We start from the raw sequence: 12912 nt of genomic DNA, 5'->3' as shown, positions 1-12912 counted from the left end.
TTTTCCTTTCGGGCTTTTGATTTGTTTGCCAAAAAATTGCCTTCCAGATGGAGAAGACCGAACGCTCTGATTGTGAGCCATTGTGTTTGTACTGGCCTACCTCCCCATCCCACTGCCCGGTTTGAAATCTGTGGGCCAGTCCAAATTCTTTACCTCATTTTCTAGGACCAATTTACTGTCTTACTCATCTTCCAGCTGCAAGGGGGTGAGGCAAGTGACTTTGAAATGGAACCCCATGCCATTTTATAAAACCAAGCAACAGCAGATTCTTGCTGGGGAGTATCAGTCGCGATAGCTGCGTTTCTCTAAAGTTCTTGCAGCACCCCTACCAGGCAGACTTGTGTCTGTGACGTGCGCCATAGGAACAGCCTGGGGATGGATCTGAACAAGCCCAGCTGGCCTTGTGTGGGCTTGTTGCTGCCCTGGTTGCCTAGCGTCCTGGGCTGTCGCATGGGAGGCACACTTGGGTTTTGGCTGTGTCCTGCTTCGCCGGCAGTAGGAGTCCCGATACTCCAGTTTCCCTTGGGAGGTATCAGCTGCTCGGGTTGAAACTGGAGGGGCGTCTAGTGGCCTTGGAGTCTGGCAGACTCGGGCCCAGGTCACTGCTCTCCCACTGACTAAACATGTCCTTGGGCAAGTTATTTCCTCATCTGGAGCCTGGGGGGTAGTACCATGTCAGGGTGTTGTTTGGTTTAAAAGACAACTTTTGGTGGAGTAGGGAGGGAATGTTGGGTACTCATGGGAGATACCGATGTTGGTTCCTTTTCCTTGTCTTTTGTCAGCCTGGAATATGTTAACCATTGTGGTCTGTAAACTGACTGGTTCTCCATCACTTCATTAAATTGCATGGAAATTGGGATGACATGAGAGATCTTCAGATGTTGCGTTTTAAAGCTGGGCAACAGTACCTAGTGCAGGGCCTATCAGACAGTACAAAGTAATGATTTTTAACTAAAATTCATATTTTTATAGGATACAGTCATAGGAAGGAAACACATCATGGCCACATACAGAGGGTAAGAGAGAACTGTCAGAAATCATTCTGGGTAACAGCATAAACACTTTCATCAGGCCAGCATCAACTGGATTGTTGCACAGGTGAAGCAAAAAAGCTGTGGGTTAGCTTACTTGCCTCAGATGAAGCTGTGTTTGGAGCAGAAAGGTCAGATTTGCTAACTGAGGGGTACTTTGAGTGTTCACACCGCATAGCCTGCGTTCATGGTTAGACAGGGAAGAGGCTCTCGGAATTTCAACAGCACGTATTTGAAAACCATTAGGGCAAGTGAGAATTGGGACCTTTACGTGGTCCTTAATGGTGGAGAAGTTGGTCAGGGCTCTGTTGGACCATGGGGCAGACACTTAATAAAGAACGTCAGGATGCTCTGAAAAGTCTGAAAACAATTACCTGTCAAGTCTGAGGAAAAAACAGGTCTTGGCTCTCTTCCTTGGCATGTGTAACTTTACTTTGTTGATAATGGAAAAATAAGTTGATCTCAAAGTTTGGGACATGTGTCTCTACAGTATGTGAGATGATTTTTTTCCTTAAGTGACACCACAGGTAAATGTTTTTATTTTAATCGTTCTGCACTCATTCATTCTGCCGTATTAAAAAAGTATAGCTAGCACTCGAATCTGTGATTATAGATACTATTGAAGTTGAAGTTGAATTTATATAGTTAAGTACATTCATTAATGGTTTTATTCTTTTTTAAAGAAAATAAATTATGACCATATCAATAGAATGACCAAGGTTGAGAAAGATTGGTCAAAATGAGGATTTAGCTTTTTTTTTTGCCCCAAGCTTAAGGTTCCTGTGAAGTTTGATTTAAAATTAGATATTTAAAGTTTTTTTTTTTTTCCTACCAGATCATTAAAACAGGGTTGCATTTGTTCTTTCGCCTTGAAAGATAGTGGTTAAAAGTGCCCCGGGAGTCAGCGAGGAGAGGGGATTGATCTTCACGTTTGAGGACGTGCTTTCCCTCTGTCTGGACACTCTGACTTGTGACAGCCTTTGGCAGCTGTTCTGGATCGCTCCTTTCCATCTTCCTCAAAACGTCGCCATCACTCAAAATGCTGAAACAGCCAGGGGACTTCCCGCTGATGCGTTAAGCTGACGTGCTGGCTGTGGAGTGCCTGCGGAAGGTGGCGCGGGAGCCCCAGGTGCTGGAGGCTGTCTGCAGGCCGTGCAAGAGCATCTGTTCAGAATTGTCTCCTGTCTTGTCCCCTCACCCCTGAGACTCGTCTAGACAGAATGGTGGAGCAAGTTCTTAGCCCCTGGTGGGGCAGAGGGGACCACAGGCATAGACAGAGCCTCTGACAAGAAGGAAAGTTAGAAATGAGAAACTCGTCTCTCTACCAAGTTAAAAAATCTGTCTTGTAGATGTTCACATTTATGAAATGTTCATTTTATTTTTGTCAAGTTACTATTAAGGTGTTTAACATGTTTTTCCTCCCTCTTTTGTAGGTACTGGCTTTGGATTAGGACTTGTTTTCTCACTTACCTTCTTTAAAAGTAAGTGTGCCTTACTGCCTGTACGCCTAGCGTCCTAGTGTACCCGTTAGTGTACCCGTACGCACGGCGGGGACACTGTTGGAAGGCGCAGCTCCGTGGCTGCCGGCCCATCCGTGTATGGCTTTAGGTAGGCCGCTGTGAGATGAGCTGGACAAAGATTGTAGGCTCAAAAAAGGTCGGAACAGGGTGGGCATCTCCAGAATTCCCCCTGGGCGCCGAGTCAGGGTGCCTGATATCTTAAATATGATAATCATTTTTTTAAAAAAAGTCTGTACTTTATGCCTGTGAGTTGTTTGGCCAAATCTACACTCTCAAATAATTCTAATTAGTTACAGTTTTTTCTAAAGCAACTTGAAAACGAAAGTCCTGCTGGTAATAAAAAGAAGTAGACCAGAAATAAATATGCTGTTTGGCCAAAAATTCTCCTGAGCAAAGGGCAGGCAGCGTCCCTTTCATTTTGTGGAAGAACTTCTGAAGCTTGGATATTGAGTAGAAGCCGTAGGGGTCACTGTGACCTCTTTCCATGAGGAACTGGTGGGGAGCACACACCTGGAGAGGCACAGTGAGCCCGGTGCTGCTGTGAGGTCGTCACCTATGGCGTTAGCTTAAGTAAACCTCATGACTTAGCAGAATCAAAATATGTAAATATTGGTGAAGTTCTTACATACTTGAAAGATTCAAAGACCTTACTGGTATTATTTATGGTAAGTTTTAAGAATGAGTTAAAATGAGGAGATGGTTAGAACTGGCATAGAAAAGTTAACAGGTTCCACCGTGTCTGCTGTTTTCATAGTGTACCACTTACTAATGCTTCAAGTCTAGTGGCATGGGTACTTAATTGATCCCCCTCTCCCTTTTTTGGACTGGTAATGAAACATTGACAGAAATGTATGGCGTATAAATCATCAGCATGATGCATGTTGAATGTTTACTGCTGCTGCTGAGTCGCTTCATTCATGTCCGACTCTGTGTGACCCCATAGACGGCAGCCCACCAGGCTCTGCCGTCCCTGGGATTCTCCGGGCAAGAACACTGGAGTGGGTTGCCACTTCCTTCTCCAATGCATGAAAGTGAAAAGGGAAAGTGAACCCTAAGCAAATGTATTGAAGCCAGAGGAAAACTTTATTTTCTCCTCACGGTTCCCTCTTGGGGCTTTCCTTTTCTGCTCACCAGGAAGAATGTGGCCATTAGCCTTTGGCTCTGGAATGGGATTGGGAATGGCCTACTCCAACTGTCAGCATGATTTCCAGGCTCCGTACCTTCTACATGGAAAATATGTCAAAGTATGTACAGAATTGATACTTCTCTTTCTTCCTCCTGACTCCCCAAAGAATTCTTTAGAGCACAGATAACTGACAAATAAACTTAGGTCTTTGTGGCACCACTGAGCTCGTAAGTGCTCAGGAGCCTGCCTCGACTTGAACCATCACAGTAAGGCAGATTCATACTACATATCTCCTTTCTGTAGGCAGCACTTCTGTTCAGGATCTCAGAGTGCCCGGTCAGCATCTCACACACATTCAGGCTAAACCTAAAGGCTTCTGAACTTAGCCATGCTTCTGCTTTCTACTGAAGAGGGCACGTTCTTGACTGTGAGTCCTGCCTGATCCTGCTGCAGTCTTGTCTACAGATGGGTTTTTAATGATGCAGACAAGATGCAGAAGTTTGACACGCCTCACGTGAAGGGACGCATCGCATTTCCTAGTTTCTGTGCACGGCAGCCTCCGGACAGAGATGCTATTTATGTTTGTATCCTCGGGGCTTGGAACAAAGTAGGTGCTCAAACAAATGTGAAATAAATGAATGAAGTAAGTTGTATATCTTATTAGACACGCTCATGGCCTCGGGGCCTCAGGCTTACTAAGGCATCACCGTAACACACCACCACCTTCATGAAGAACTTCCCATTCTCGGGATGTGCAGAGTCATCTGCCTTCTTGGTTAACCTCGAGTAGAATCACTGTGGTCTGGGCCGCAGCAGGACCAGGGTAGAGAGCCCAGAAACCAGGACACCCCCCGTCTGTGCTCTCCGGGTGCTCTGGAGTTCTTGCCTTCTTTTCTCACTTGTGGGATTGTGTTCTATCTCTAAAATGAGGGTGGTAATTTCTGCCTCCGGGGTTGTTGTGCAGATTAAATGTGAAAATGTCTTCAAGCTCTGAGGTGCTATATAAATAGAAATATTGGTTATTACAGTGGAGGCCAGCCAAGAAAGGGTGACTGACTCGTCCATTGTTCCACTGTAATAACAAGTAGGGCAGAAAAAGGGGTACAAAGGAGTGTCCCGGCTCGGTAGCCCCTATCTGAGCAGGTGTGTAGACTGCCAGCTGCCCACTGACCAGCCTGTGCAGGCCTGGGGAGAGGACTGGGAACAGGGGAGGCGGGAGAGCCTCATGCAGGCAGGCCCTCGGTCGTCATGACCCGCCCCTGCACCAAGGCCAGGGTAGGTGCCTGTGGCCCACGCGGGCGGAGGGCAGCTGCGTGGCGGCAGCGCTGACGGCGGGCAGTTTCCACTGCTCCTGGCTCCTCCCCCTTCTCGGCCCCACAGCTGAGTCTGGAGGAGAACAGAAAGGAACTGGGAGAGGAGCTTTAGGTCTTTTAATTGTTTGAAATGTTTTCATTGTTCCAAACGGAGTTGTCATGGATAAATGGCTCAGGGGTGATTATATGTGTATATATTTAAAGGCTGGGAGTTACTGTGGAAAATACTGTTAGAGATTTTACAGCCGCGTGCGTGCTGCTCCAGCACGGCCTTGTAACTTTATCTGAACTTGAGTCTGTGCCTCGATGTTGTCACCCTCCAGTCTCTGAAGAGAGGAGCAGAACCCCGGCCTGGGGGTTTTTCAGCGTAGCCGTAATATGGGGTGATGATTGCTGAGCGCCTGCTGCGCCCCGTGGGCCCTCCTGGGGGCTTTATCTTTGTCTTCCTTCTCTAGGCCTCTCTCCCAGGAGATCTGTGAGAGAGGTTTTATGACCCTGACTCAGCAGATGAGGAAACTGAACTTTACCGAGGTTAGGAACTTTCCAAAGTTCCCGGCTTAGTAGGCTGTTTGATTGCAGGGCCACGCTCTCTCCACCCACCTGGGACCCGTCCCTTTGGTGGGTTGTAGGAGTTGAGTTATCCAGGGACCGACTGTCCAGTCCTCTCGTGTTCCTTTCCTGCTCCCCCCTCCGAGATGGAGGAGCCACTCTGAAGAGCCTGGGTGGGGTGGAGATGGTCCTCTTGTGAGTGAGACAGGTTTCAAGCAAACGGCGGTAGGGCCCTCGGCGTCTGCCCCGCAGCAACAGGTTAGAGAGGCTCGTCCGAAGGCCGTGCGCACCTTCTCACGGAGTGTCCTTCCTTTCCAGGAGCAGGAGCAGTGACTCACACCTGAGAACATCCCAGTGGGAGGGCAGGAGAAACCACGTTTATTCCTCAGGAATACTGAAGTGCCCTGGAGTGAGCCGGCACTCTCCGTAACGGCGTTACCAGTAATGCTTTCAACCCCAGCACACTGTGTACGTGTTTGAAACCAAGTCTGTTTCTTGTTTTGTATTTTCTCTCTGGAAATTGCAAGGAGGTGGTCTTAAAAGAAATAAATTAAACTAAAATCGGCAGCCCAGCGCGTTGCCTGCGTTTCTTTGCCTTTGGTCTGTGAGCAGGAGGAGTCTGTCTGAACTGCCAGCAGCGGTGACCGCCTGGTCCCAGCCTCTCTCAGAGCCTTCCTGGAAGCACAGCCGTTGTGCGTTCCTCCCCGCTTGCCCCGTGATGTGTAGTTTTCAGAACTGCTTCCACCTCATAAATCGGAGCTTGGAGAGTGCGGTGCGTTGTCCGAGGAAGACGACGAACGTCCAGAGGAGCCCGCTTGCTCTGGCGGTTAGTTCTTTAAAGCCAATGTGTCGTCCTCACCGTTGGACCTGGCCGGCCTGCTCAGCCGTGTCTGCTGTGCTGAGATCGGGCAGCCGGCTGTCTTGGCAGGTAGGGAACCTCTCTGTGTTGGTGGCTCACCCCATCGATGTCACGGTTCCTCTTAACTTCAAGGAGCTCGGCACCCACCGGCCAGGCCTCAGCACTGGGGGCTTTGGCCTGGGAACTGGAGAGAGGTCGTGGCTTGCACGGCTGGCCGGAAGGCCATGTTTGGGGTTGATTTCATCTTCATGTAGTGCTGGACGTCCGAGGACAGAAGGGCCACTGCTGCTGCCCCTTTGTGAGTGTGTCCCTCTGGTTTCACCTGAATCAGGGAGGCTAGACACAAAGGGGATATTGAGGCAGATTCTTCTGAGAACGTGCAGAGCCTCAGAAGTCAGTCTTTCGTATCTTATTTCTCTCTCTCTATTAATGAAATTAAGATGGGCAGGACTTGATTCCACTCGTCCCTTTGAATGTTGACTGACCATCCACAGTGAGCTCAGTACCGTCACAGGCCGTGGAGATAAATGGATGAAAGACAAGACCCAGGCCCTTTCGAGGAGCTGAGAGTCCGATGCAAAGACAGACAGACGAGCTCTTTTGACCTTGGATTAAGGGGATGTAGACAAAGGGCAGCCAGAGCGAAGGATATCCTTAGGATGGCCTGGCAGAGGAGGAGGGAGTGTGAGCAGAGCCTTGAAGCTGATCGGACCTTCCAAACAGGAAGAGCGGGAAGGTAGCTTTTGCGAAGGATCCGGATCATGGCAGTGTGTTTTTTTCGTTGGGGACCCCCCAGGAATTCAGTTTCGCCAGAGTGTGCAGGGGCCGCAGAGGTGTGGGGGGCGGGGTGAGCATCAGGGTAGAGTTGGGGTCTCTACCAATGGGGAACATCGATTAGACAGTTCTTGCTAGTACCTCTGAGCAGATTCAAGGTAGAACTACCTTCTCCCTTCTTCCTTCCTCATCCTTCACCCCAGCTCCCTTCCCAGAAAATGTGCCACGCTCTGGACTACAACAGGCATCAGAGGGCCCCACAAACTGTCCAGGCTCCTCTGCTCTCAGGGGATTTTCATTTCTTTGGATCAGTTGACGCCCGCAGCTGGGCCGGACCCTAGGACTGTGAGATCATGGTCATCACCTACCACAGCCATCCTGCTGTTTCTCACTTCACCCCCTTCATTCCATGATCGAGCACCCTCACGCTCAGTCGCTCCAGTCGTGTCTGACTCTTTGCAATCCCCTGGACTGCAGCCCACCAGGCTCCTCTGTCCCTGGGATTTCCCTGGCAAGAATACTGGAGTGGGGTGCCCTCCTCCAGGTGATCCTCCCGACCCAGGGATCAAACTTGAGTCTCCTGCATTGCAGGCGGATTGTTTCATCTCTTAGACTTGTCATCTCCATACTTGCTTTAAAAGTTACTATTTCCCCCGTCCCCCCAGTCTTCCCATCTTTATTCAGGCAGAGAGAATAACAGGTCCCCTTTCCACAGAAGACAAAAACAGAAAACACAGCACGCCCACTAATTCTCCAGATATGCCAGCAGAAAATGGAGTGGAAATGGACGGTGGAGGCCGGTGTCTTTCTCTGTCTCATTAGTTGTTAGGTTTTAGGCACTTATTTGCAGGGATCCCTTTGCCCAGCATCTTGGAAACACCACTCGTGTGTTTTGAGAAACACCACTGAGCTCTGGGGGAGTAGTTCTGGGCAAAGGCCAGCCAAGGGACGCACTGGCTGTTTGCTTTCCCCGCAGAGGATTCTGCATTCCCGCCTTGTAGCTCTGAGCAGAGACGGGCCCCAAGCACAATGCTCCATCTTGTCCATCTCCCTGCCCCCGTCTCAAATCAGCCTTCAGAAAGTCCCAGCGCGCTGGCAAAGGCTCACATTCTGTTCTACTTAAAGTTTCATTAGAAATTCGCATCCTCTGGGGTCCTGTTCCCTTGTGGGAACTTCCCTTGTGAAGCTTTGTTTCCTGCCTGCCCTCCTGGAACCAAATACCAGGGAACCCGTGGGTTTGGGGAGAGAGCAGTGGGGACCCCGCTGGGCCCAGGACACCAGGATGAAGCTGCGGCGCCCCAGAAGCGGCTTGCCCTGCCAACACACATAAATACACACGGTCTGAACTTGACACTGTGTAATTTGGCCCAGAACAATATGTATTTTGAACTCATTTGCGTGAATGACTTTGGCGTTTGGGGACCCACTGGGGGAACCTTTATCAGGCTGCATTGGCCTTATGCAGAAGTCTGTCTTTGTTCTGAGAAGTGGCCTCAGAACACCCTATTGAGCTGTCTCCTGAATTGTCATCCCCTCACCCGTTTCAAAAGATCTGCGGATACAGTCTTGAAATCCTGCCTGCAGGAGATGCAGAAATTGAGAAAGATGGCAATATCTGTGTACTTTTGCTTTTCCTTTTCCCAAACCTCACTGTTTACTCTTTTTTTTTTTAATGTAACCAAGCCATAATTACATTTTACTTGTCGTGGTTCAATCTGATTGTATTGTTGAAGGACTATTTTTGAACCTGTCCAGATAAACTCTGCAAAGTCTTTCCACAAGGATGGACTTCACGGGGCTGGGACAGCCTTCATCCCGAGTGGTGCTGAGACAAACCATCCCCTGTTGCATGCTTTCTAATTACATAAATGCCAAGGGGTGGAAGGGAGAAAGTGAGAATTCTCAGCACCAAAAGGAATGTTAAATTTAGAATCACCAGCTCATCTGGAAGCCATCATGACTCTTAAGAGTGCTGCAAGCACCATTTCCCCTTGGACACCACCAGGGGTGATGTCAAGCTTAACAGACCTGGGCAGGAGCAGGGCAGGCATTCCCGGGTTCTCTGAGCAGCCTCCTGTGGGGCGAATGTGAGACCCAGGGTGACTGCTAAAGCGGTGAGGTGCCACAAAGGGGGGATGGGGGGAGGAAGAGCCGGGGCGTACACGAGAAGATGGTAGGGTTCCCGGTGCCACGAGCTGGGTCCGAGTTCCTGCTCCAGCACTTGGTCGGGTGTGACTGGGGCGCTGGGGTTCCTTAGTCTCTTCAAACTTCAGTTTCCTATTCAATAAAGAGGAAAAGACCATCTCTACCTTATAGACACTGACAGTCAAATGTCTGTGCTGACACGAGTATCCAAAAGGGGATGCTTCTATTTGAATCAGTACAGAGTGCGTGGTGTTACTGGTAGGTAGTCAGGGGGCTGTTCTAGAATGAAAAGGGCATACTCCTTGGGCTCAGGGAGTTGGTTCTTAGAATCTAAGTTAGTGAGATCTGAGGGAGAGAATGGGTATCTCCAATGAGTTCCTGGTGATCAAAGGCTGGAAATTGTTGGAAAACACAGTGCATCTTCCTGAACCAGGATCAGTGTTGTCATCGCTCTCCTCCACCGAGACACACTCGAACGAGAAAAGCCTCCTGAAACTCCACCCAAGCTTCTCAAAGACCAGAGTCACTGAGCACATGGCCTCAGTGCCAGACCGAGAGGCCAAGGAGGGAAGAGGGCGCTGAAGCAGTTCAGTGGGAACCCGAGAGCTCCAGGAGCTTCCGGTGTGCTAGGAAACAGATAGGACCGAACGTCCGCATTCCGGGTAATGGCTTCAGTTGTGTGATCCTCGCTGAGGGCTCTCAGAGCCAGTAGACCTAAGTGGAGGAAGACGATGTCAAGAATTCTGGAGGAATTCAGGAGTGGGCAGAAGCTGAGTCTTTAATAGGGAAGAAACTGGGACTAGAAAAGGGAGCTCATTATCAACCGTCAGTCATCTTTACTCCTGGTCTAGCCAGTTTGAGCTGGCAGAACTTAATTTGATCACTTCAAATGAATATATAATAGTAGTTTGTATTTATTGGGCACCTGCTCTGTGCTAGTTATTATTCAAAGGCTTTATGTACACTGTGATGCTTGCTGTTTACAACAATCCTGTGAGAGAAATACTATTATACTAATTTTATAGATGAAGAAACAGATTTTGAAAGGATAAGTTCACTTGTTGAAGGATAAACAGGTGAGAGATGATGCAGGCAGGAATTTTACCTGATTCCAGAACCCAGACACTTAACTGTTCTGTGCTGGTTGAAAGCTGTTTAAACTGGGAAGGATCATACATAAATAAACATGATTTGACACAAGCCTGATGGAGTTAGTTGAAAGTAATCAGAGTCAGTGTCATTGAGTTTAAATTGATAAGAACAAGTTGATCCAATTTGAAATTAGCAATATTTGTTAAAAATAATTCCTATGTTTATTAGAAATACAATTGTCAATAAAGGTGGTAGTCTTGAAAGAATAAAAACAATATAATCGTTAATCAGAGCTTCAGGTCAGTATTATTGATGAGTTTTGCTAAATCCTTGCAAAGTATAATAAAGCATCGTGACTTTATTGACTGATATATCTTAACAGCTAGAAGCTCTTTTGAGTTCGTCTTTCTTTGTTTTGGGCTGTGCTAGGTCTCCGTTGCTGCGCATGGGCTTTCTGTAGTTGCGCTGTGTGGGCGTCTTGTTGCAGAGCGCAGGCTCTAGGCATGCAGGCTCAGGAGTTGCAGCTTGTGGGCTCTAGGGCCCAGCCTCAGTAGTTGAGGCCTCTGGACTTAGTTGCCCCAAGGCATGTGGAATCTTCCCGGACTAGGGATCAAACCCATATCCCCTGCACTGGCAGGCAAATTCTTAACCACTGGACCATCAAGGAAGTCCTCAATTCCAGTTTTTTTAAAAAGATGTCATTTGTAGACAGTAAAATGCACCCCCATCACTAGGTAGAAGATGGAAACCCTTTTTATAATGTATAGTGGTAATATTCATTACCTTTATGGTTTACTTTTAAGGGGTTAATTTTTTTTTTTATAACTTTTGATTTCGATCCTATTTTATACTTAGAGAAAAATTGCAAAAATAATACAAGGAATTGATTTGTATCCTTTACCCATGTTTACCAGTTGCTCACATTGTTTCTCATTTATCATTCTTGATGTGTATAGGTAGATATTTTTTGAGCCATTTGCGAGGAAGTTGGAGATATGCCCATTTACCCCTAAATACTTCAATGTATGTTTTCTAAGAATAAGGATATGCTCATATAACCATGGTACAGTTATCAAAATCGGGTGATTAACATCAATACAACAGTATCCAATCCATAATACATGTTCAAATTTTGTCAGTTGTCAAAACAATATGTTGTCTGTTTCCCCCATTCTGGGATCCAGTCTGGCATCATGCCTTGTACCTAGTTGTCCGGTCTCTTTCTTTAATCCAGAACAGTTCATCAGCTTTTGTTCTTGATGTTGACATTTTTGAGGAGTGCAAGCCCGCTCTCTTGTGCGGTGTTTCTCAGTTTGGGTTTGTCTCGTGCTCCCTTGTGATCGGACTCAGGGTGTGCAGTTGTGGCTCCTTTTCCATGTGTCACACCAGGAGGCACCTGGTGTCCGTCTGTCTAAACATTAGTGGTGTGAACTTTGGGCACTTGGTTCAAGTGGTGTTTGCCTGGTTTCTTCACTGTAAATCTATTATTTTTCCCTTTGTAATTTATAAATAAGTTGTGAGGAGATCCTTTTGAGGCTCTTCCTTATCCAGTGATCAGAGTTTCAGCATCCGTTGGTTCGCTAAATTCACTGTTCCTTGTTATTTGACATTCTCTGAGGAAAGAACTTGCCCTTCTCCGTCATGTATTCGATCGTTAATTTGTATCAGTGTGGACTTGTGGGTTCCCCTTAAATTGATCATTATAATCCATTCCTGTCAATCTTTGTTATTCAAGTTGTCCAGATTTCTCTAATGGGAGCTCTTTCAGTCTGGTGCCTGTATCTTTTGACACCTAGTCCATTCTTTAAGTGTGAGATAGCCCAGACCCCCCAGCCTAGGAGTCCGACACTGCTCCAGGCAGCCCCAGTCCCCTTCAGAGGAGGACAGCGGTGGGAAACCAGTCGGTGAGTGTGCCCCCGCTCCCAGGCCTCCCGCCGCGGAGCTGCGGGGCAGGTGTGTGCCCTCCTGCCTCTTTCGGTCTTTGTCTGCATGGCTTCCAGTGTCTGTCATTCTTTGCTTGTCCATATCTTGTCTGTTTTGCTTGTCTGTTAAGACCTAGAGTACGTTTTTCTTACCATTATATCTGTGGAATAGTTTCACCCTTAGTATTTTTCAGTTAGGAAGTTGCGTTTAATGTTTCCCATACTCTTAAAACCCCTAAATTAACTGGCTTTTTAAGTGGGTGGCCCCGACTGGGCATTTCCATGGGTCAGTGACTTGCAGTTGGAAGAAAGGCTTCCCCAAATTCTGACCATAGAGCCGCCTCTGTTCTCGTCCGAGCTGCCTCCCTGGGTCGCTGTGGAATCGTGAGCAGGTCACTTGATCGCTCTGGGCCTCCTTGTGAGACAGTTGTTACGGTCCGTGCCTGTCACACAGTGCACATGTGAGTCAGGCATGCTGTTACTGAGCAGAAAACTGAAATAGCTAAATAGGATTCTCTTACATTATCAATTGTGTAACAAACTATGATCAAAAGGATCACCCCCCTTTGACCTGGAGGTCG

General features: G+C 47.8%; 1 protein-coding gene across 1 annotated transcript in view; it reads left to right on the top strand.

Annotated features, from left to right (window-relative positions):
• Positions 1-6106, top strand: part of MICOS10 (mitochondrial contact site and cristae organizing system subunit 10) — a 33819-nt gene extending 27713 nt beyond the window's left edge. Inside the window, exons 2-4 of the mRNA XM_081574897.1 lie at positions 2465-2512; positions 3686-3795; positions 5858-6106. Coding sequence (XP_081431023.1) covers positions 2465-2512; positions 3686-3795; positions 5858-5872 — 173 coding nt within the window. The 3' untranslated portion in view covers positions 5873-6106. The remainder of the gene's footprint in view (positions 1-2464; positions 2513-3685; positions 3796-5857) is intronic.
• The last annotated feature ends 6806 nt before the right edge of the window (positions 6107-12912 follow it).

The sequence above is a fragment of the Giraffa tippelskirchi genome, chromosome 3 (genome assembly GCF_054371585.1).
Source record: "Giraffa tippelskirchi isolate mGirTip1 chromosome 3, T2T-mGirTip1v1.2.pri, whole genome shotgun sequence".
In the NCBI taxonomy this organism is placed as follows: Eukaryota; Metazoa; Chordata; class Mammalia; order Artiodactyla; family Giraffidae; genus Giraffa; species Giraffa tippelskirchi.
Note: the sequence above shows the minus strand (reverse complement) of the source record. Positions and strands in the feature narration are given on the sequence as shown.